This window comes from Amblyomma mixtum, chromosome 1 (genome assembly GCF_055824585.1).
Source record: "Amblyomma mixtum isolate Tamu chromosome 1, ASM5582458v1, whole genome shotgun sequence".
Taxonomy (NCBI): domain Eukaryota; kingdom Metazoa; phylum Arthropoda; class Arachnida; order Ixodida; family Ixodidae; genus Amblyomma; species Amblyomma mixtum.
The window spans coordinates 186,331,285-186,354,094 of NC_143012.1; the positions used below are offsets into that span (position 1 = coordinate 186,331,285).

The following is a 22,810-nucleotide window of genomic DNA, read 5'->3' on the forward strand; positions in this document are numbered from 1 at the left end:
CATTGCTGCTCTGTGTGCGTGGAATTCTGCTTGTCAGTGGCATGCATAAATCCGAATTATATGTCCGCGCAAATGATATTGTGATTTATTATTTTACAACTCAAACTTTCCTCACTCTGTGGCATTGTATTTGCAATAAAAGACGCCCTTTCTACGGATAACTTTTCAGTTGGTGACGTTTGCCCGCAGACTTGATTGTTTTTTAATACGTAGCTCCCCTTTCCTGAATTCTTCGGCCGTGAAAAAAAAGCTAACGGCATCCATTCAAAAGCTGTTCAAAAGAGGCCCCTGATCAGGCTTCGACATCTTACTAAACAATGACAGCGAATAGAGCGCCCTGTGATCTTGCTGTGATCTTGCCGACTGTGATATACTACCACAGTTGGCGCAACTCTCCATCTATGCGGGCCACATCTGTATCCGGGCAGCCGGAGTTACGCGCCCAAAAGTTCTAGCGAGACTTCAAAACTCGTCACGTATTCTTCCGGCCTACCTTCACCTACAAGGATTACAGATTTCAGCCGAAAAGTGCTCGCTTGCTGCCTTTACATTATACCGTATGCAAAAACGGCACAGCAATACCCTACGTAAAGAGCCATCGGTTTCTGGGAGTAATCATCGACCGAAATCTATCAGGGGGCCCCCCATATTTTATGCATAAAAAAGAGACTTACAGCGATTTCTCACGCCCTTGCATTTCTTGGGGGAAAGTCGTGGGGAGTGTCAGTGCAGTCGATGATGCAGCTCTACAACGCCTTGTTCATGGGATTTCTTCGCTACAGCCTTCCTGCACTCGGAAACATTCGAGAAACAAACATACGACGCCTCCAAGCTCAAGCTCTCCGGACTTGCCTAGAATTGCCGAAATGTGCCTCTACGGCCGCATCTGTACTCATCGCCCAGGGGCATCCAATCCCTACCTACCTAACAGTTGACGCATTGACGACACATATCCGACACATATCCCGGGTTCCCTTCCATCACCTTGCCAGTCTTCCTATTAGCAGGCCGCGCACATCGTTTACAGACACCGTTGGTGCACATCGCGCCATTCTGCCATCCCAGTTTACACCCGCCTCTGGACCGTCCTCGCCACTTTAGAGCCAGCACAATCCCTGTGGACTTGTTTCAACGCCTGAAATCAGGAATAAGACCGATTTATCGCCGATAGAACTAAAACATGTAACTCTTGAATATTTCCATGAGCACCATGCAAACCAGGTGCACGTCTACACCGACCGCTCAATGAACCATAACAGTTCTTCGGGCTCCGTGCCCATCCCTGCAAGCAGTACCGAAATTAGAGTTAAGACAGCTCACCAGACATCTTCGACGAGTGCAGAACACACCGCTCTTCGTGTCACCGTTGAACACATCAGTGAGCAGCGCCCTCAGAAGTGGTCTATTTTCACCGATTCCAAAGCTGCCCTCCAAGGCTTACAAGCTGCTCTTCAACGTGGAACCAGTTAACAACTGGTCGCGTAAATTTGACAACTACATCACTCTGCCATCAATGCAGGTCATGACATTATCTACTAGTGGCTACCGGGGCACAGTAGCATAGCAGGCAATCACCTCGCAGATAAGATCGCGCAAATTGCTCACCAGGATGCCGATTTTGTGTCGATCCCCGCTTTGACATCAGACGCAGCGGGCAGGCATCGCGCACTTGCGCGGGACATCACGATTGCCGCGTAGAATTCGAGCCAATTTTCTAATAAACTGTTAAAATTCTCGAACCGATATCTGAAGCTTCGGCTTCCATCCGGCCTACCACGACATGAAGAAAGTTTACTGCGTCGCCTGTGGCTTGGTGTAGCCTTCACCATCCATTACTCTTTCTTAATCGGAATGGATGATAGCCCTGCATGTGCCATCTGCCGGTATGACGAGACTACATCCCACATTCTTTGTGACTGCAATGCCTACAGCACCGAAAGACAGTCTCTCAGCCGTGCGCTGTAGCGTCTGGATCCACGCCCACTGACGGAAATGAAGATTCTCGGCCACTGGCCGCGGCGAGCGGTGAAGGCTTCCAAGGCACTGCTCTGCTTCTTGCGAACTTCTGGCCTGCATGACAGGCTGTCACTTAATGAACGCTGACTTTCCATGCGACTTCAATTTTCTGTTACTCTCCTTTCTCTTTCTATTTTTTATCCCCTCACCCCACTCCCCCCGTGTAGGGTAGCAAACAGATTGTTCTTCCGGTTAACCTCCCTGCCTTCCCTCTTATTCCTCCTCGTCCTCCTTGCTGTGGTCTGGAATGATTAAAGCATCACCAATTGTTTTCAAGCGCTCAAAAAATAATAACTTCGATTCCAGAACATAAATAACTGCCTGCGTTTTGGTATTAATAGCCGGGCATGTACCGTTTTGTCCCCCAGTATGCACGCTCTTCCCTCAAATGTGAGCGTCGCAAGAACCCACCACCGCACTCACCTGCTAATCAGCATTTACCGTGTCCAGCTCGGCCATTCGACCGTGCTGGGATCGACCTTTATGGCCCACTTCCCTGCACTACCACAGGGCGCCGCTGGATCATCGTCGCCATTTATCATTTCACGCGCTATGCGAAGACATCCTCGTTACCAGCTGCGACAGCCTATGACGTAGCCGGTTTCTTACTTCAGAACATCATTCTTCGTCACGGTGCGCCTCAGGACTTGCTCAGCGATCGGTGCGGCGTCTTCTTGTGTGCGTCGTGGAAGCCCTTCTTCGGTAGTGTCACATCGTTCACCGCACAACGTTTTCGTACCATCCGCAGACGAACGGCATGACCGAGCGCTTTAACCGGACCCTCGGTGACCTGATGGCCAAGTACATTTCTGCCTATCACTCCGACTGGGACCGCGTTCGACCTTTCGTTACCTACGCTTACAATTCTGCAACGCAAGCCACTACTGGTTTTTCTTCATATTTTCTTCTCTACGGCCAGGAGCCTTCCTTCCTTGTAGACACCATGCTTCCTCACCGTCCAGATTATTCCGAATTTACAACCGCCTCTCAAGCCGCTGCGCACTCCGAGGAATGTCATCAACAGGGCCGTTCTTGTACTTCTCAAGACCAGCAACATCAGAAAAGCGCCCGCGCCGCTTCTACCGGTCTTCCGCCGTCTTATCTATCTTCCCAGATCCTTGGTTTAGCTTTGGGTGCCCTCCTCCAGCTCAGGGCAGTTCACACAACTGCTAAGCAAATACCAGGGCCCCGATCACGTTGTTCAGCAGACATCCCCAGTTAATTATCTCATCGAACCCCTCTCGCCTACGCCTGATTATAGTCACCGCGGCCGTCAAATTATCCGCTTAGACCGCCTGAAGCCCTTCTACGAACTGACTATCGTCTCGTGCCCTTAGGCCGCCAGGATGACGTCTTTTCACCCGGGGGGTATTGTAAGAAAGAGAGTTGGGGTGGGATGCACCAGCGGCCAACACTGACGAAGGAAAGAGGAAGAAAGACGAAGCTGACGAAGCTTAGTTTTGCGCTCATGAACGCTGGACTACTGAGCTCCACTGTGCTAACGAAGATTGTCGCCGTCCACATTTCTTGCTCAATTCGCCTCTTTACACATGCAATAATCCTATCTTATTGTAATATACGTGCTCATTTTATAATACTAGGAATGACAACACGACGTATAGGAGAACAGGAAACTCAAGAAATAGACATACACCGCAAAAAGTATGGTCCCAGAAAGCTGCCACACGTTGTTACATGAGAGAGGGCGGACTGAAATCGAGTTACAGAAGATAAGAACCTCGACGCATAGCGCTTACCGTCCAGGATACCTCTTCGCACATAGCACGCGCCCAATCAAAGAGCTTCTGATATGCCAACGCCATTCACATTAACCCTTGGCCAGCCTCATACATTAAATCACGCCACCGGCCTCCGTAATCCCGTCTCGTTCTTGAGCATGCCACCACGTACCAATATCATGCAGCAATCCAAAAGGTGCAAATTAAGGTGGTCAGGGCGTGTGTTATGAAAAATGGATATTTTTTTTTATCTCGGAATTATATTTCCCACGGCGTTCCACATGGCAGTTACAAATGGGAAAAAATAAATTGCTTTGTATCTGATGCGCAGGCAATTGATCGGTGCTGAATGCTGGGATCAAGCTGTGTTGAGACACGTATAACATCCGGATGACATCTTGTGTTGGGATTTAACATCCATGTTCTGTTTACCGACGAATTTTGTTTTTAATCGTCACTTGACCATTAAAAGAAAATGTCACCTTGTGTGACAGCCTCAGACTGTACAAAATGGTACACGAGGATTCGACTTCACCTTCTGGCCTTTTTAAGCCGTTCGGGACTTGTTGGTTGGTCCAGAGTCAGGTTCGCATAGTGTGAACTTTACACACTCGGTCAATGCGAACATGACAGCCGTATCCATTTGTCTCTATTGCTGCCACCGAGTTACTTTAATTTAGGAGCACACCTTCGCACAGAAAGGAGTTCGTTTTTAGTTGTAGACTAGCAAACCGGTCAATCGTGCGCGTGCGTCGCTGCTTGCAATCACTCCTTCGTTGCAATACTCGTAGGGAAAAAGGACAAACTCTGTGTTTCTCATTTTTTATTTTTGTCCAGAATTCCTAGCCATGCTTTGAAGGTAGGCTGCACTTTGGTCACTAGCACGGAAATCGGCAAATACACCTTGAAAACTTTTATTACGAGCAAAGGGACAATGTAAAGCTATGAAAAAATCACCGGAAATTTAGATTTGCACTCCTAAATTCGAATGAGGTGCGCTAACAATTCATGTCGTTTGGCATCACCAATGCTAGTCTGAAATGTTCTTCTAGTGCTGGCACACTAATCTAAACGCTATTGGGTGGAGTCGGTAAGCAAGCGCGAAGTTAACCACAGAGCAGCATAGTGATGAGGTGGGGAACAGTTCACGTTCCCCTCTCCAGTCCCGTCAAATCAGGAGCTTTTGGCAGGTCCAAAGGAGCAAGACTGAAACCAACTCGAGAAGACCAGTCGTCACCTTCCCTCGAGTCCAGCGTCCCCTTCTTCGGCATCCGCACGCATCACCTTCACCGTGTGCACTCACACGGCGAGCCTTCCGGATCCGTCCCCTTTATCCTCTTCCGTTTCGGAGACCCGCGTGACAGTTTGGGCCAAAAGTTAGAGCCGCCGCTTTCCCCTCTTTTTCCAATGCCGCGTCCCTCCACATTAGTTTCTCTGGTAAAGGACGGAGTTTTCATGGTAACCGCCTGCAGGCATAGGCTTCGGACAGACAAAAGTGAAATGCAGAATCTGAGGCCATAGTGCTAACGGACTTAAGCGTCATCAAAACTGTTAATTTCGAAGAGAAGCAGTCAACCGTTCCCTGGGATATAGAGTGTATCACCCATGCCAGCCTCAATTCCTTCTGTTCTTTTATAACGCGCATACCTTATCACCTAAGCTTTGTTGCTAGAAAGCAGCACTTGAGATATGTGGCACACTAAAGACTCCTAACGTGCTCCAACTAGATTCAGCGGGCCTACGGTCCAATCAGCGCCATCTCGGGTGAAGTGTAGTCTGTCTCATCCGCCCTATAGTAAAACGAGGGTTGGTTACTCAACATGCACATCCTCATGTCGGCAGCGTCAATTTAAACATCACGGTAAACTCTGAGCATTTAGGCGTCCCTGCACTCGATGAGACATACCTTGCACGCCCCACCTTTGGCAATGGCTACCTTCATGCCACCAAGCCTGCATGTCATTATAAGACGAAATACGCCGCATTTCTCCGGTAGTGTGCATCTTTCTACAAAGCTCGCAAACGCAGTCGTACATCCGCACCACCTCTTGACTGTCCTTCCATTTGAAATAGGACGCATACGCTGAATAGTTTTTAGATATAGCCACCAGGTGCTCAGCGAGATGTTTTGGAGATGGGAAGGCGAGCGCGTCGATGTATGAGGTGGATGGCGCGATGGCACTGTAATTTGCACCACCAAACACGACCGGTACAATGCCATACTTTAATGCTAGGAAAAGTTTTTCTGTTGTGTAATCAACGCATATAGAGTTTTCGAAAGCAAGTATAAAAAAATAATTACGCTCAAAATGCCGGTAGCAGCTATCCTGTCGCGATTTTGGGCACTTGAAGCTACCACAACTGCCGTACACATCGACTTGTAGGTGCCGCCTTAGTTGTTTGACAAACGCCTCTCGCCTACCATTAGTCCCGCAGTTCCTTACCGCCCAAATAGCAGTTTTTCGCTTAGATTTCCACAAGGCCCACAGGTCTTTGCTGGAGGCCATGCCGGAATTTCGAGGAACGATCTTGCCATAAGGAACAGGCACGTCCGAATCTGACCTGTATGTCATTGTCCAATTGAATATGATCTTCCTATACCTAAGATTAGAAGCCCACGTATTCGGTGGGGATTCTCTAGTAAAGAAGACCCACTTTTGCGACCGGGAACGAAAACGTGGCACATTCTGAATGTCGCCTACATGAAACACGACTACTTCGCTTGAGGCCAGTAGACGGCGGTCGTTGGTGATGAGGCATTTTGCGCTGCAGCCTTTAATCACCTCTTCGCCCCTTCTTGAGTCGTTAAGGTTTCCATGCCAAGAACCAAAGGATTTTGTCCACATCATGATTCGAGGCAGACGCCTTGCTGTACTGATGTTTCCCGCCAAACCAGGATGTATGAAGGAGTGACTGGTTGCCCGGAGGACAAAATCTTTGGAGGGTAGCTGTCTGTACAGCATTACGTTGTAAAAACATGTGTAAATAGCTGTCAGTGTTATGATTACGGCCATCCACTTGATAGCCGTCTTTATGGGTGCGGTCAGTTTGGAAGTAAAGAGCAAGAAGGTAGTTCCTAGAGAGAAAAGAAGGAGAAATGGAGGGTTGTAATTAATCACATTTTCAGAAATTAACCAAACACTGAGCTACAGGTGAGAATCAACATTTAGAAGCGAGCGCCCCTTCAACCGCTTGCGTAAAGGCTGATTTTGTACATTAAGGAGGCGCGGAGAGGTCTCCAGCAAGCCGCAGGTTTACTTTTGCCAATAAATATGTATTGTTTACTTGTATTGTGCACAAGTAAAAGCGTTATGCAGTTCCCTTAGCTTGCGAGAGCATTAGCAATTTCTTTGATACCACCCGAAATCTGCCCACGCTCCCTCGGATATCAACATTATTGGTCCCATCGCCTGTCCATAATTTCTTTTATTACTTGTTCCTCCCCGGAAACTAAATTAAGAAGGCAAGAGTCATGAGGCTTGTCTGCCTTGAATTACAGACCTGAAACCTTTACCTAATTAGACGCAGAAGTTGAGACGTGGGAGCATTAAGCGACCGAAACGCTTCACGAAATCCAAAAGTCGCTGCTTCGATCTGCTACTCCAAGCTGAATAATCATTAATTGTTTTCCTGAGTAGCACCCGACACACTGAAAACAGTTCGCGTAGCGTATTGCTTTGTTTCATTTCACCCTCCAGGCCCGATTGTGGACCTCATGATAGCTGCCCTTAGTCCGAGGTCTGTGTCTTGCAGTTCTTTATTCTAGACACAGATTGCCACGGAAAGAGGGCGAACTGTCTTTGTAGCTCTCTCTTTCCACGTTAACCCCTTCTGACGAATTTTCCCACTTTTATCTCTTCTTCACCCTTGTTTAGGCAGAAACCAAAACAGCCTGCTCACTTCCATCAGGGATGTATAGGGCCATAACGCGCATGCTTCTTACTTACCTATGCGGGGAGAATCTTGTACCTGTGTATACGCACACCTGTAGGGAACAGGACACGGCCCAGAGAGGAGATAAAAGAAGGCGGGCGAAGGGGACGAAACGTACTCCCCACGCCGTAGAGCCGGATGCGACAACAGGACGCCCGGCCGAACCACGATCAAGGGTGGTGCTTTTTGCTGGGTGGTGCTCTAGTGTTGTTTTGTTTCAGGTCCTTGCATGCCTTTAGGAGTTGAGAATTTTTATCCGCGCTTATTGGTGTTGTTTTGTTGCATTATAACGATTGGTCTTGTCCTTTCTTAACAGACCTAGGTGATTAATGTATTTTTCATTCGACACTTCCCAGGCACAGCCTTTTCGAGCCGCTACGCGTGTTGCTGTATTTAGTCTTGCTCATTTTCACGAATGGCTTACGGGTGTTTTATATTGGGGAGTTCTTCCTTTTTGTTTAATTTGATTCGTGCAGGGGCAAGTTTCAATTTGCATTTTTTTCGTCCATGGTGCCACCTGGGACTAATGAGGTTAACATTCCCCGTCAAGTGCACAGACTCCCGGGCCGGCCTGCAGCAACCTTCCAATCTCGTCTAGCAAGCTTCTCCTTTCAGCGAGCGCTTTGGGTCTATTGAAAGCGACATTATTTTCACCACTTTCGCCGAAGTGGATAATTGAGTAAAACTTGGAGGGGACACTCAAGCTCTGCCTTGAGGGCATGGCGCGACAGCGTTCGTCGGCACATCGTTCTCGACAAACCCGATGCCACGAAAGCCAGCATAGCTTCTGCGCCGAACGAACGGGCAGCAAGCCGCAAGCTTCGTGGTGAATGCGCTTTGGATGTGCGCTGCGTTTATCGCCGCTCACCGCTTGATTCCTGCGTACCCGGACGGCCCCACTGAGCCCGAACGAGACGAACGGGGGGCGCTGCCGTCGCGCGTTATCTGTTGGGGCAGTGGCGTACATTGCGAGGAAGAGGAGGGACTAGTTTCGTGGGCGCCGCCTTATGGCGCTACGTGCGCGCCAAGCGAAGAGGAAAAGTAGCGGAAACGTGCTTTGCTACTCGCTTAACTGCGACTTCTGTAATTTCTAGGCCCATACTTACGAATATACCCCACAGTACATATCTCTAAAGAACCCTTCTAAGACAACACCGTATTCACTAGTCACGCCTTTGTTCATCGGAAACCATCCAAATAGTGTGGCTGAGGGGTTAGCGTCCTCGCTTTGCACTCTGGAGGCCCTGGTTCGATTCCCCAACTCGACCAATTTCCTACTCGGTTTTATTTGTTAGTGCTTCTCGGATATTTCGGTCACGGCCAACGCCGCCGACGGCCAAGACGACACCTGCTTTCCGCGACATGGGGCCCTTAACGCCTTCACGTTAAAATCCTCGCTGGAAATAATAGATGACGTACCCGGCGATAATGAGCAGTGAGAGGCATCTGCGGCGTGCATTCTACAAACTGCTTCTGTCACGGCAAGACCAGAAAAATTGTAGAATTTAGCTTCGATGAGAAATATTTGCAAGAAAATCCAGCTCACCATATTCAAAACACCTCTCGTGCTTTTCTTGAAGGCCATTTGGCGGCACTGCTGGTACGAATCCTGCCTTCGGTTGCGAGACAGACTCGTCCATCTTGGCTCCTGCGGACGAGCAAAACATCGACAAAACAGCAAGTTTGCAGTGCGGTGGGAGCTTTCATTGACTTGTACCACGGGTTCCTTACGGATGCGGTAAACGTGAAAACCTACGGCGCATAGTCTCAGGTTCTCTTCGTACTTAAGCTGGAATGTTTAGGACACGGCTGGTACCTGGGACACGGCTGGTACGTGACTTACGGCATTATCTCCTGCGTTTCCTAGATACCGACGTGGAGAAGGCGGGTCATGCTACCTTCTGTGGAGAGGACAAGGTTGCCACACGTTCTCTGGAATGCACTATTTACACAATTGGGACCCTGATAATTGCGAGGCAGATTGTTATATATGGCACTGCTATGGCAGAGCAATTCCTGACAGAATTTACGCAATGCTAAGCCCGCTTATAGCCGACAACAGCAGCTTCAATAAAGCTATCTAAAATGAAGTGTGGTACTGGCGGTTAAGTGCTGCGCGGCACGTTGTTAAATACAATAAGGGCAATGGTCTGAGAACAGGGTCAGCAGAGGACTGTGTACTCAGGGCCTCAACATTGTGCGGAGGCGTGGTGCAAATGAAAAATGAAGCAGAGCAACAGGAGACTTTCGTAATTCACCTCCATCTATGGAGCGTAACAAGAAGCCTTACCGCCATAAACTTTGCGAGCAACACCGGGAGCGCCCTTAGGCGCGTGCAGCCGTAACGCGGGATGTGCGGAATCGCGCCCCTTTCCCGCATTTTCCAACCGCTGTGTTGATATTCCAGCATCATGTCCGTTCACTGCTGTGTGTCATAGTGCAAGATGAGAAGACTGCTCGAAGAAAAGGGCTCAAGGGCAAGTAGGCCTATTATCAGCCTTTTCTCATTCATGCATTCAGTTCGTCCGTGACCTCTGTGGGGACGCGCTTACTCGTCCCCTGTAGTTCGCTTCCCCGCATTGCACCTTCTACTCGTCTCCAGTGGTTCGCTTCCCAGCAATGCACCCTCCTTAGTTGTGTTACTTTAACTAGCGGGGGAAGGCGCTGGCGTCGAAGAACCACGAGCGCCACGGATGGCGTGTTTGCTGCGCGCGCGCGATGGGATAGACGGTTCTCTTCTGCTTGGGGCCGGGAAAGCGCGTTGACGTTCGGCGCGAGGCTCCGCTCTTTGCCGGCTGGCGCGAACCCTCGTGGGGAGGAACGTTCCCCAACATCTCGTCCTCTCCGGCCTCGGAGTTTTTCTCTGCCCTACCGTGGGCGAACATTCGCTCGTAACCGTGCTGTTGAGTCGGATGTCCTCGATTCCTCGGCGTATTTTGTTGCTAGCTGGCGTTATTGTTGTTGTAACAATAAATGCCTGTTTGTGTCAGCCTGTGTGTCGTTCTTTTGTTCCCGCAGAGCATGGCCCGCCGTGGTCGGCGTGCGCTCGGTAGCGTACGAGACCACGGGGTGGGGCCCGCGCGGTTTTGAACTGTGCCAGCCGCGGTTAAGCGGGCAGGACGTATTTATATATTTCCAATTATTAAAACCCCACACCTTGTGCCTACTTTTTATTCACTGATATTTCTTGCCTGAGGATATAAAAGGGCATGTAGTGATGGATGACGAGGATGCTTAAATAAATAAAAAAGGTTCACTGATCTAATGAAGTCGAGGAGTGAACGATGATGCGATTTCTGTGGCCAAGCGGTATATGAAGCAGGATTGTTCGGTGAGAGACCCACTGCCGTCAGGTGCCGAATTCTTTTTGGCTTCAACGCCGGGCAAACGCACAGCAAGTGGTGAATATCGGCCTGAATATTTCTGTTCTTGCAGACTGGACACCCTGGGCGTGTATATAAGCCTTCGAATTGCGGCCACTTTCGTGTCACGGCTGGATTTAGGGCAACCCGGACCTGGATCCTCCGAAGCGCTTCCTCCTCTGCACGGGTAAGACCGCGGTGGAGGGTTACCGCACACGGAGGGATTAGAGCACATGTGCAGCGCCGGAGATGTACTTTTCTTCTTTAAGGAGGGTGGTGTCCTGCAGAGCGAGGACTCGAGGCAAAGACGGGGTTGGGGTCTACTTCTTTTGTTGTGTCCTTCTACTACTTCCCAAGGGACGCTTATTCGAAAAAATGGTGGTCATTGCAATTAAATGTGACGAGGGGAAGTTTTTCAATGTCAAAAAATTCAACAAAGTGTGCTCGAGGCATTTTGCGGAAGACTGCTGTCTTCGGAATGTAGCGCGGAATCGGCGCTACCTCTGACAAGATGCTGTACCGACTGTGTTCGTCTTTATGTGCTGAAACCTCCACCGAGAAGGAAACTTCGAAACAGGCAGTCATGGAGCATAAGCATGGACACCACCGGTGCTTGTGCCGCTACATCCGACCTTGTGCCGCCCACCGATGTTGTCACCGTGCCATCGGAGGCGGCATAAATCAGCGACAGGAGCATTCCTGCCGAGTCCGGTGCATCGAACAGCTTCGGTGACGACGCTGCGTATTGTGTGTCCTCGCGCCAAGTGGCGGACCGCAAGCAAAAAGTTCAAGCTTTGATGGCACATACTGAAACCCTTGAGGCAATGCTTCAGGGCCAAGCAGAGGAAATCAGCTTAACAAAAGCCTCTTTGTAAAGTGTCCAACGTGAAGGTGGAAGCTAAATATGTGCTCGTAGAAGCTAGTAGAAAAGAGATTGCAGAAGCTAAAAATGTGCAGGTTGAAAAACGACTGAGTCGAAAATTTTCTGTTGAATGTTTTAAAGACAGCTCTGAATATATGTTTGATGTCGAAATGTAATAAACAGTGAAGCAGTTTTGTTCACGTTTTTCACGTCCTTTGATGGCCTGTAGTTTAATGTTCTGCCAAAAATGGGAGAAGTGTGTCAAAGTAGCATTTTTCTACCTTGTCTCTACGCAGCTGCCATGCAGCTTTACCGAACCTCATCCAGCCGCCGCGGTGGCTCTGTGGTTAAGGCGCTCGGCTGCTGACCCGGCGCTCGGCTGCTGAGGCGAGCTGTTGCATTCTATGAAAATGTGAGGTATATTTCTTCGTAACCCTACTTTCATTGCAGAAATTCTGAGGAGAGGACGACAAAGTACGGGTGCGATGAAATCTGTAGTTTGACGCAAATCCCTGGTCAGGTATGTTCATGGCGGGAATTCTTCAAGCGCCTACCATTCGTTATAAAAATGACGCTTTTTATTCGTCATTTTTATAACGTGATTTCTGCCATGAACATAACCGACCAGACGGGTTTCCCTCAAACCCTGGATTTCGTGGCATTTCGTGAGGCGCATGGCCAACCTGTTATCACCGAGATTCGCCGCTTCGTTTCACTAAGAACCAGTGGGTTATCTTCAACCCAACCTTCAAGGCACAGGATGTGATTCCTCGTTCCTTACGCCTCAACAGGCCCGTAGCATACCGGCTTGGATTTCACGTAATTTCGAAAGCCGAACACCTTCTTCTACAAGCCAGGATCATGAACAGAAGAGAAAAGGTACGCGCACTTTGAAACGAAGCTTTCTCCGCACGCCGCCGGCTCGAGTACAAGTGCCCCGACGATATCGCTAGCATTCAGCTGCACGCCAATTTCTGCGTTGGTCTACGCTCATGTCGAGACGTAGAGACGCTAACTTCATGAACCTCGCAAAAATCACGTGGATTTCATAGAAAGCCCCGCCATGGTGGCTCAGTGGCTATGGAGCTCGGCTGCTGACCCGAAAGACGTGTGTTCGATCTCGGCCGTGATGGTCGAATTTCGATGCAGGCAAAATTGTAAAGGCCCGTGTACTGTGCGATGTCAGTGCACGTTCAAGAACACCAGGTGGTCGAAATTTCCAGAGCCCTTCACTACGGCGTGCCTCATAGCCAGAGTCGCTTTGGGACGTTAAACCCCGTAAACCAACCAACCGAACCTCATCCTTTCGATGAGAATAAAATATTGTGAAGAGACAACAAAGCCTACCCAGGTGAGGCCACTTGGTGCCTTTAGGCGAAGAATTTGATAATAATAAACATCTTGGAAATGAAGCCTGACGACCCCGGTGGCGTCCTTACGAGGCATGATCTTTCATCCATATTCATATCCTTCATTGAGTAAGGACACTTGACATCAATAATTTCATGGCAGCCTTCTTCTGGGTCCCAGACTATCCTATATGGTGAGGCTGCCAGTTACGGGCAAGCTAGACATGCAGCAAATTCAGAGTGAAAAGTCTGCACATCGTCCTGCAGTGCCTGCATTGCCGTCACATATCGAGGTATGGCTTGCAGCTCATTTGCAATGCCGTACCTGAAGTAAAGATATAAAAAATAGTCATCCACACTGCACTGAAAAGCGACACCTCCAGTTCATGCATAAAGGCTGCGCTAGCGTGTATAGCTGCGGAGTTGTTCTGCTAGCGACCACGAGAGCTCGGGGTCGATTCATAGCTTCCGATGCAGTATCTGTGATAATGGCGAAAGACGGAAGCGCCCTTGAGATTTCAGCTCACATCAAAAAACCCAGATCGCCGAAATTAGCCATGTTCTCTGCACGTCAGGGCTCATATCGGCAGTGTTTCGGCTGATTACACCGCTGGAGCAATATTTTAACGCACGCGCAGGCACTTTGGCGAAATGTGGGAGCATGTGTGTTGAGGACGGCCGTTTAACTTTAAGAGGCAGAATAGTTAAGCACCCTCTCGACAGTAGTGTGGACGAATGGAAACAATGGTAGGCGGTTTAGCACTGTTAATGATTGAACATTATTCGAAAGCATGGTTTTTTCCAGGTGCACACCGCCGTAGTACCTCAAAGCGCGAATTAAGTGTCCACTGACCCAGGAGCCACTTATGCGATTTTCGTTTCATCACAGTCAACGGAGTCTACAACGTTGTCAACGCCAATGAACCCGATGAACGCTTGCGTCCTCCAGTGCTGCGTTTCTGCCACAGCGTTTTCAGCGCCAACGCATACGGCGCACATCTATCACTACCGCCGTGTAGCTCAAAGCGCTATTGAGGTGTCCACTGAGCCAGACAGCTAGTTATGCGCCTTTCCTTTCGTAACTGTTTCAGAGGTTTCAAGTCCACCTGGGGATTTTGCGGGGCAGGAGGCTAATAATGCTTTCGCCCTAAAAAACCTTGCAACGAATGTATTTTTGATAACGAGCTCCGAAGGACCACAGGAGTGCCTCCTTGATGCTGTTCCACCCATTCATTCAGTTCCAGCAAGTAGAACACAAGGTTGAATAAAATGGCTTGGTCTCGACATTAGTTTCAACACTTCTGAGCATTGCTGCACTTAAACAAGCGCACATATATGCCGCCGCAGTGAACGACCAGCAGCACCTACAGTAGCCACCGTAGCTCGGCGACTCGGCCAGCCTACATCGCGTGGCGCCATCTGTCTACATTCCAAGGAAGCACGCGGAGCTGCGAACACGATCTGGTCGCTCGGTCGGGCGCAGTGTCAACACCTAACTATACTGGGTGTTTCACCTCAGACTTAACACCGTTTTAAAATTTAGGCTTCTTGAGTTAGAAGAGCGCTTTTTTCGACACAGCATTGTCTGTGGTGTAGTACATCAGCATGCAGCTAAGGCGTACTAACTAGCAGGCTGGTTAACCAATATTTAATAGTTAACTTTTTTAACAATCACTTTTAGTTTCCTTAATTACTGATAGGCGTTTAGCCCATCCTAAGTAATATCTGTATCAGTTTCTAGAGGAGGACGAGCAGGAAGAACATTTATTTCCGCCGAATATGGCGCGGCAGCCACCTCCGGGTCCGCACGCATGCGTCCGGGGAGGCAGTCTGTCGCACCGCGGCCGGAGGACATCCGATCCCGTCTAGAAGAGGTCTTCAGCCTCGGCCGCCAGGAGGACGGCGAAGCGCTGAGTTTTTATGCGAAGCATACTACTTTAGCTACCACTTCAGCCCTTCACCGTGGTTATGCGCCTCCAAATCACGTGATACATGACGTCACACCACGTGACACGATGACGTCACGACAGTAGAGAAACGGGGGCCCACCTCGCGCCGTCGCTGTGGTTGTGCGCCTCCAAATCACGTGATACATGACGTCACACCACGTGACACGATGACGTCACGACAGTGGAGAAACGGGGGCCCACCTCGCGCCGTCGCTGTGGTTGTGCGCCTCCAAATTACGCGACACGATGATGCTTCGCATTCTCTAGGCTTAACCAAGTTAAGCCTCAGCCATTTTTTTTTTTCGTCAGTCTCCCATTCATCGCTAGTTTTAATCGCGTGGTGCCCTGGGGCACGAACGCATCTCCAAATTATGTGATCTAATGTTGCCACGCGACCGCAAAATTAACAAATTTCGGTTTCTGCACCGTCCCTATTCCGCCCTCTGGCACCCCCGTCCCACTCCTCCACAGGGGCGCGTTTACCCTCGCCGCTATAGCCCAACAAATTTTGGCTCTATCGGGAAAAAATATATGCGCTTTCGAGAACCTTGCAAGCAAAGCAGCCTGCCCCACTGCACGCAATTAGTCGATAGCCAAAATGTCTTCTGCCACAGCGCCGAGAGTAACCGCGGTTTCTAAACTCTGAAACTGATATGGATATTCATTACAATGGGCTTCACGTCCCTGAGTAGTCAATGACCCTAATGGTAAAAGTTAAAAAAATAACTGTTCAAATTTAGTTAACCACCCTACTAGATAGCACATCTTAGTTGTATTTTGGGTACTACACCACTTTCAATGCACTGCGTAAAGAGCCCTCTTCTAACGCAAAAACCCTACTTTTAAAAATTGTGTAGTCGTAGGTGAAATACCCTATATTATTGCAGCGTGATCGCCTGTTGCTTTGGCGTACGGAACAATTGTTCCCTCGTGTGTTCGCGATGTAGGTGGGCTGACATTTACGGAGGCGTTTATGTTTGTCGCTCGTGTCCTTTTAAATTGCTGACAGTGCTAGGAGAGCTGCATGACTGGGTAAAAATCGCTATCCGCGGCCGCTTTCTCTGGCGGCGTGGACTGTGAACGAACTATGATTTGGTAACTGGTCCTGACGAAGCTGTTATCTTGTTTTGATTCGCGTAATAGTCGGGGCATACGCACCGACCTAACTCACGGATGTCATTTCGAATGAGAGATGAAGGATATGGCTTGGAGTGGTTTGAAAAAAATTCGCTTGTGGTGGCGTGTTGCAGTAGATTTGGTCTCGTGTAGTGACTATTTGCTGTGTTTTTCGCAGTGCTATCGAATGTTTGCGCAGTAACAACAATTTACAAGGGCAAACTCGTCCCCTTTCATTCAGTAAAATTATTCCGAAATGTCAAAAATATATTTCGACCAGCAAATACAAAAAATCATCCCCCTAAGTAAGGAAATTTCTATGCCACTTTGTTAAGTTTGATAGGAACATATCTGATGAAGACTTTCCCTTTTTAATGCGCTAGCATTAATCGCCGCGATGAGCGAACTGAGCGATCTGTGTGTGTGTGCTCCTTCTGCACAGCACCAGCAAAAAAAGCACCAGACAAAAACTTCCACGAGTGAGGTTATAACCACGGAATTTCTCGTGGGAAACGAGTATGCAACCTCACAGCCACGACGGGTGCCGACTTACTGGACGGATAAAGGTGAACACAATGGGCATGAACATAGTGATCATCATCCTAGTGGGCGTGAGCGAAAAGAAAATTGATGATGTATACAAACCCTGCTTCTGTTGACGTCATGAAAAGCTACCGCGGAGTCGCCTGGAAAAACCTCCGCGCGCGCCCAGTCGCATCGGCCTCGAGCCAAACATGGACCAGGCGAAATGAGAAATGTCTTGGCACGACTTAGACAGTGCCTTAAACACGCCACTGCTGTGAAAAAGAGCAACAGGGAAATGATGCGCTGTGAACAAGATGGTGGTGGCAGTGGTGCGAGTGGTTCAGCAGATGTAAAAGAAGGTCAGAAGTGCAAGATGCCGGGCTAGTTGGTAATGCATGATGAATTAAAACAGCGCAAGGAACGGGACGAAACACGAAGGAAGAAGACACAGACACGGGCGCTGACTAACAACTGAAATTTTATTTCGATGCAGGACACATATATAAAGTACAAAGAGGGGGGTGTGTCCAAGGCGATCCTGCACAATCACCGAAACAGTGTTGTCACGTCCAGGGGTAAAAACGATAAAAAGGTGAAAAGGCCGAAAGAAAGACAAAAAGCGATAAAACCACGGTGTAAGAGGCCGGGACGGAAAGTGAAAGCAATGAAAACAGATATGCATAGCCTAGAGGGAAAAAAAAACAGCGTTAAACTAACGGTGAAAAACCGGACTAAAATCGCGGCACAAGGTGATTAATGACAGACATATGAATAACAAAATGAATAACAAAAATGCCAAAAATGGCATTTAAGAACAGGATTAAACATTTACCCTGCCTCTAAGAAAATCCCATTATTTTTGCGACAAGCACAGGGAGGGTGTACTCACACATTGTTCCTTTGAGTTGCGGATTTCAAACGCTTCTACGATTTCCCTGGATATCCTATCCCGTCCTCTAGCAAGAATTGTGCAGCGATTGAAATCTGGGTAACAGGTTTCGTCCGGATCATCATCCTTACGTTTGCACTTTTTGCAGTGCTTGGCAAGGTGCCCGGAAATTGCAATACTGTCTACATTGTTCCTGTGCTCTTGAAGCCTAATGTTGAGGCACCTGCCTGTTTGGCCAATGTATCTCTTCCCACAGGATACGGGCAGAGAGTAGACGACGCCGGTTTTGCAGGGGACGAGTTGTTCCGAATGAGTCTGCCCACACCCACGGGTGATCAGAGGTTTGTTCACCTTCGGGCATAGGGCGGAAAGCTTATTTGGCGCTGAAAAGACGACGTCAACCCCTGAACGTTTCGCGACCTTTTTGAGGCGGTGGCTGACCTCATGAATGTAGGGCATTACGACCACTCTTCTGTTCTCCCTGTTGGACGCCTCCTGCGCGTCATGTCGACCTTGTTTCTTGGCGACGGACCCGGCCACGGACATGCCGTAATGCCCTACATTCATGAGGTCAGCCACCGCCTCAAAAAGGTCGCGAAACGTTCAGGGGTTGACGTCGTCTTTTCAGCGCCAAATAAGCTTTCCGCCCTATGCCCGAAGGTGAACAAACCTCTGATCATCCGTGGGTGTGGGCAGACTCATTCGGAACAACTCGTCCCCTGCAAAACCGGCGTCGTCTACTCTCTGCCCGTATCCTGTGGGAAGAGATACATTGGCCAAACAGGCAGGTGCCTCAACATTAGGCTTCAAGAGCGCAGGAACAATGTAGACAGTATTGCAATTTCCGGGCACCTTGCCAAGCACTGCAAAAAGTGCAAACGTAAGGATGATGATCCGGACGAAACCTGTTACCCAGATTTCAATCGCTGCACAATTCTTGCTAGAGGACAGGGTAGGATATCCAGGGAAATCGTAGAAGCGTTCGAAATCTCAACGCAAAGGAACAATGTGTGAGTACACCCTCCCTGTGCTTGTCGCAAAAATAATTGGATTTTCTTAGAGGCAGGGTAACTGTTTAATCCTGTTCTTAAATGCCCCTCTCTGTCATTTTTGTTAATCACCTTGTGCCGCGATTTTAGTCCCGTTTTTCACCGTTAGTTTAACGTTGTTTTTTTTTTCCTCTAGGCTATGTGCATATCTGTTTTCATTGCTTTAACTTTCCGTCCCGGCCTCTTACACCGTGGTTTTATCGCTTTTTGTCTTTCTTTCGGCCTTTTCACCTTTTTATCGTTTTTACCCTTAGACGTGACTACACTGTTTCGGTGATTGTGCAGGATCGCCTTGGACACACCCCCCTCTTTGTACTTTATATATGTGTCCTGCATCGAAATAAAATTTCAGTTGTTAGTCAGCGCCCGTGTCTGTGTCTTCTTCCTTCGTGTTTCGTCCCGTTCTTTGCGCTGTTTTAATTCATCATAAAAGAAGGTGTTTTAAACGGGCAAAGAAAAAGGTTTTTGCAGTGGTTGGTGTAGTCCACTGCTTACTAGCGCATTAAACCATTACTCTTGTAGAACCTGGCCAGTCATTTTTTTATTGTGGTGTCTTTTTTTGAAGTTTTTTGACAATTGCCCAACATCTGCGTGTCACCTAAGCATGCTGTGAACCTATGCATCACAATTATTTGAAAAAGTGAGTGTTCTGGAGTCTAAACCGAAAACTGACTGCGCAAATGAACAACCGTCCTGATCAATGAGCGAAGTATTTTCGCCGCAATCGAAAGTGTGCTGAGGGTGCCAGGAGAGTTTAGTATCAGACTGCACTAAATCCTGTCCATGTATCAGTATTGGGCTAAGAGAATGCGTGTCGGCAGGTTTTCGTAGACACAGCACACATTTCGTTCGCTGTAATTCTGAAGTGTGCAAACAATGATTAGGCAGCATGCAAGTGCTCTTCCTTGTTACTGCACTGTTCCGATGAGTAAACCTCAAGCAAGATCTCTGGATGTCTGTGGCTTTGTGCCAAGTGAAAGAAACAAGTAAAAATAAATTTTACAAAAATATCCGCGACTGTGATTTGAAACACCGAAGGCGCGAACAAATCAGCTTCGCTGGGCACTGCCCGAGAGCCCTAGGCTGTTGTCACCGATCACGTCTCGTGATCGACTGAGGCGATCAAATACCCACTCGCTGTGCATTGTACATTGTCTTCTTCATTTAGTAATACTACTATCAAACTAATATTCGCGCTTTGAGCTGTGTGAAGGTACTGGCAGATAGAAGTGCGCTGCATGCGTTCTCGGGGTTAGCATTGTAACAGAAGCAAGGCACTAGAACAATGTGCGTTGGCGTTGACAACATTCACGCAGAACCGCAGCACTGAAGCATGGACCGCAGACGTTACATTGGGTAAATTGGCAGTGGTGACGAAAGAGTCGAAAACGCACATAACTGGTTCCCTGGGTCAGTGGACAGCTCAATCCCGCTTTCACGTACGTGGCAATGGCTTCCGCCTGCAAAAGGCTACGCTTGCCCACAATACTTCATTATTGGCAATATCAAACAGCAAGCTATTTTTTTGTGATTTGACTGCCTTCAATACAGCGGCAAGTGATGTAGCAGATGCTTGCAATACTCAGGGAAGGAGCGAGGGTTGCGTAAGCCATACATATTTCTTCAAAACAAAAAGTAAGCTTGCTTGACACGAGGGCGTATTTTCATTGTTATTGCTTAGGTAAAGTTTCGCTTCCCAAATAAATCTTTCGGTTTATAACGCTTGTGCTGTATCGCTCCTCGTACTTGATATCTGACATTTTTTAGTGCAAGTTTCTTTGCCATAATCTACGACACGAAGGAAGTCGCTCGTATATGAAGCACATATAAGCGGCTATGCATGGCTTAGGACCAAGCTGAAAAATAACGAATGAAGACAACCCGTAAAAAATGAAAAGCCTTCAGCGAGAATAGTGATAGTTCGCGAGAACTTTCCACCGGCAGTGGTTCAAAAAATTCAAGTTCCAGAAGTTCTCAAAAAACGTTACATCAAAAACGCACGGTTAAGAGGCTGAACATGTCCTGAGTGGCTACTAGAATAGAAGGCATCCTAAGAAAGTAAAGCATTGTAAAACGGCATAGCTTAAAAATTACTAAAACTAACTTGAGTTTTACGGGATAGGTTAAGAGAACAATGGGCGGTAAACAATCGCAGAAAAGGCAATATAACAGCTTGGGGCAGCATAGGAACCACCTCGGAGAAATTAGTACCAAATCATGCGAAAAATGCATGAAAAATAAGAAAAAAAAAAGCGCGTATGAAGGTGCCCCGCTTTGTCGCATTGACGTACGTGTCTTGCGGTGCGAGAGCCAGTTGTGGTCGATCACCCGCACAATCTCTTAAACGTACTTGAAAAGCGTCCATACTACCCAGGCTCTTGAAATATGAAAGCCGCCTACTCGTCCAAAGACTGCGAAAAATCACCTGGATTAAACCTGCCTGTTTGACTACTTCTTTAACACTCTGCGTTCCTGGTCGGCGTAGTGCATTAAATAAAAACATCAGCGTAGTGGCCGCCACAGAAGAGAGGAGCACTTCTGGTTATACTTTTTCTGCACCTATATTGCCATAAGATAATAAATCTCTACAAAGAGCTTTCTATTCCTCATGGTTAGTGGACTTGTGGCATTGCGACAAATCTGCTGAGTGGTTTAGGAGAGAGACTCACATGACTGTCTTCATCCAGCGCCGACGGGGTCACTGCGAACGGCGAGAGAAATGCGTAGCTCAGATGCGTGAAGCCGCAAAGGTTAACGATGTAGGCTGCAGATTGTTTTTTTACCTCAGAACGTGTGAGTATGTCGGCGGAGCTGCGCCAGACGATTCTATGAGTCTTTAGCAGCTGTCGCACATGGAATGCTTTTTTTTGTACTGCATTGTATGTCGAGTCAAACCGAAAGAGACAAACGACTGGAACCAGGTGCCGACGCGGCGTTGAGGCGGGGTATGAAATGCACCGGCTGTGGAGATTCCACTGCAAAGAGACAAAAAGGCTGTGGCCACGTATCATAAAACACGTCCCTGTAATGAATAAGGCCATATTTGCTACCCACTCTGCTTAGCTGGTAGCCATGGTAGCAATGACGGCAGTTGAGGTTCCCACTTAGAGCACGGAAATCTCTGCACGATCCTTGTTAATGTGAACGGTCGATGGCACAGAAGGCAGTAAGATAATATCGTTATGAAAAAGCAGCAGCGATGTGATGCAGCAACAGTTCTGATTGGCCATCGACATTTGTTTTACTGCGGTCAAAAACCGAAGCATCCTACTGTTTTACAAGAATGGTAGAAAGAAGCAGACTACGGTGGACACACTAAACAGGCCACCCAAAAGCCACTCATCACAGTTTCCGGCTTATGGAGTGTGATATACATTATACGGTGAGCAGGAAGCACCTTTTCACCGCTGCGCACAGTTGAAACGATCCGACGCGTTTGAAAGTGATCCGAATATAGCTGAACTTTTCAAGCTTCTCAATGCACATCCTTTCAAGTGGCGCAAAAGGGAACCAGCAGTCGTGGTGAATGCCTTTCTTAGTCAACTCATTACTGCACTATTAGACGGATGTCACATCGTTGCGGTTTCGTCGTATGCTCGTGATGAACCCTGCCTTCCGTCCTTCACTCTCACATTGCCATGAAAAAGGACTGGCTGTACGGCATATATGGAAAGCCACTGACTCTTCTTCCTTGCCAACCTAACACTGGGGACAGAGCTATAAACGTGCTGCAAAATGCGTTATTTGTAAGGAATTCGTCCGTCCAACTTTTAAAGATGGAAAGCTGACTAGAGCGTGCCCGTATACCTTAGGAGTCTAAAACTGATAGCACAATGCCTGACGCGTGGAGAAAATGTCCCCTGCCGCGAGGCAGGAGTCGAAAAATACCAGATAAAAAGAGAGCAGGCCTATTGACGATGGTGACTTTTTGTGTAGAGTGGCGTCTTACATTTCCTTAGAAGAAGCAATGAAGATATATTGTCATGTGTGTTATTTTCCACTTAACGTCATCTTCAACGAG

The 22,810-nt window shown here is 48.2% G+C and overlaps 2 protein-coding genes across 2 annotated transcripts in view; both read right to left on the reverse strand.

Moving 5' to 3' along the window:
• LOC149370219 (lewis-type alpha-(1,3)-fucosyltransferase-like) overlaps nt 1-21,476 on the reverse strand; it is a 153,499-nt gene extending 132,023 nt beyond the window's left edge. The window contains exon 1 of the mRNA XM_089560592.1: nt 21,459-21,476. The gene's annotated coding sequence lies outside the window, so the exon portion shown is untranslated. The remainder of the gene's footprint in view (nt 1-21,458) is intronic.
• Nucleotides 4,613-21,483, reverse strand: LOC149370223 (lewis-type alpha-(1,3)-fucosyltransferase-like). The gene is made up of 3 exons (XM_089560606.1): nt 21,459-21,483; nt 9,235-9,336; nt 4,613-6,831 (listed from the first exon to the last, which is right to left on the reverse strand). Exons 2-3 carry the CDS (start codon nt 9,326-9,328, stop codon nt 5,612-5,614), a joined length of 1,314 nt encoding a protein of 437 aa, XP_089416732.1. The 5' UTR covers nt 9,329-9,336; nt 21,459-21,483; the 3' UTR covers nt 4,613-5,611.
• Between the last annotated feature and the right edge of the window lie 1,327 nt (nt 21,484-22,810).

Bases quoted from the DNA above. Each gene is read 5' to 3' on its own strand.
- LOC149370223 (XM_089560606.1), bottom strand. From the start codon at position 9,328: ATGGACGAGTCTGTCTCGCAACCGAAGGCAGGATTCGTACCAGCAGTG. The intron at 6,832-9,234 runs GTGAGCTGGATT...TTTTCTCTCTAG, and splicing joins CGAGAGGTGTTTTGAATATG to GAACTACCTTCTTGCTCTTT.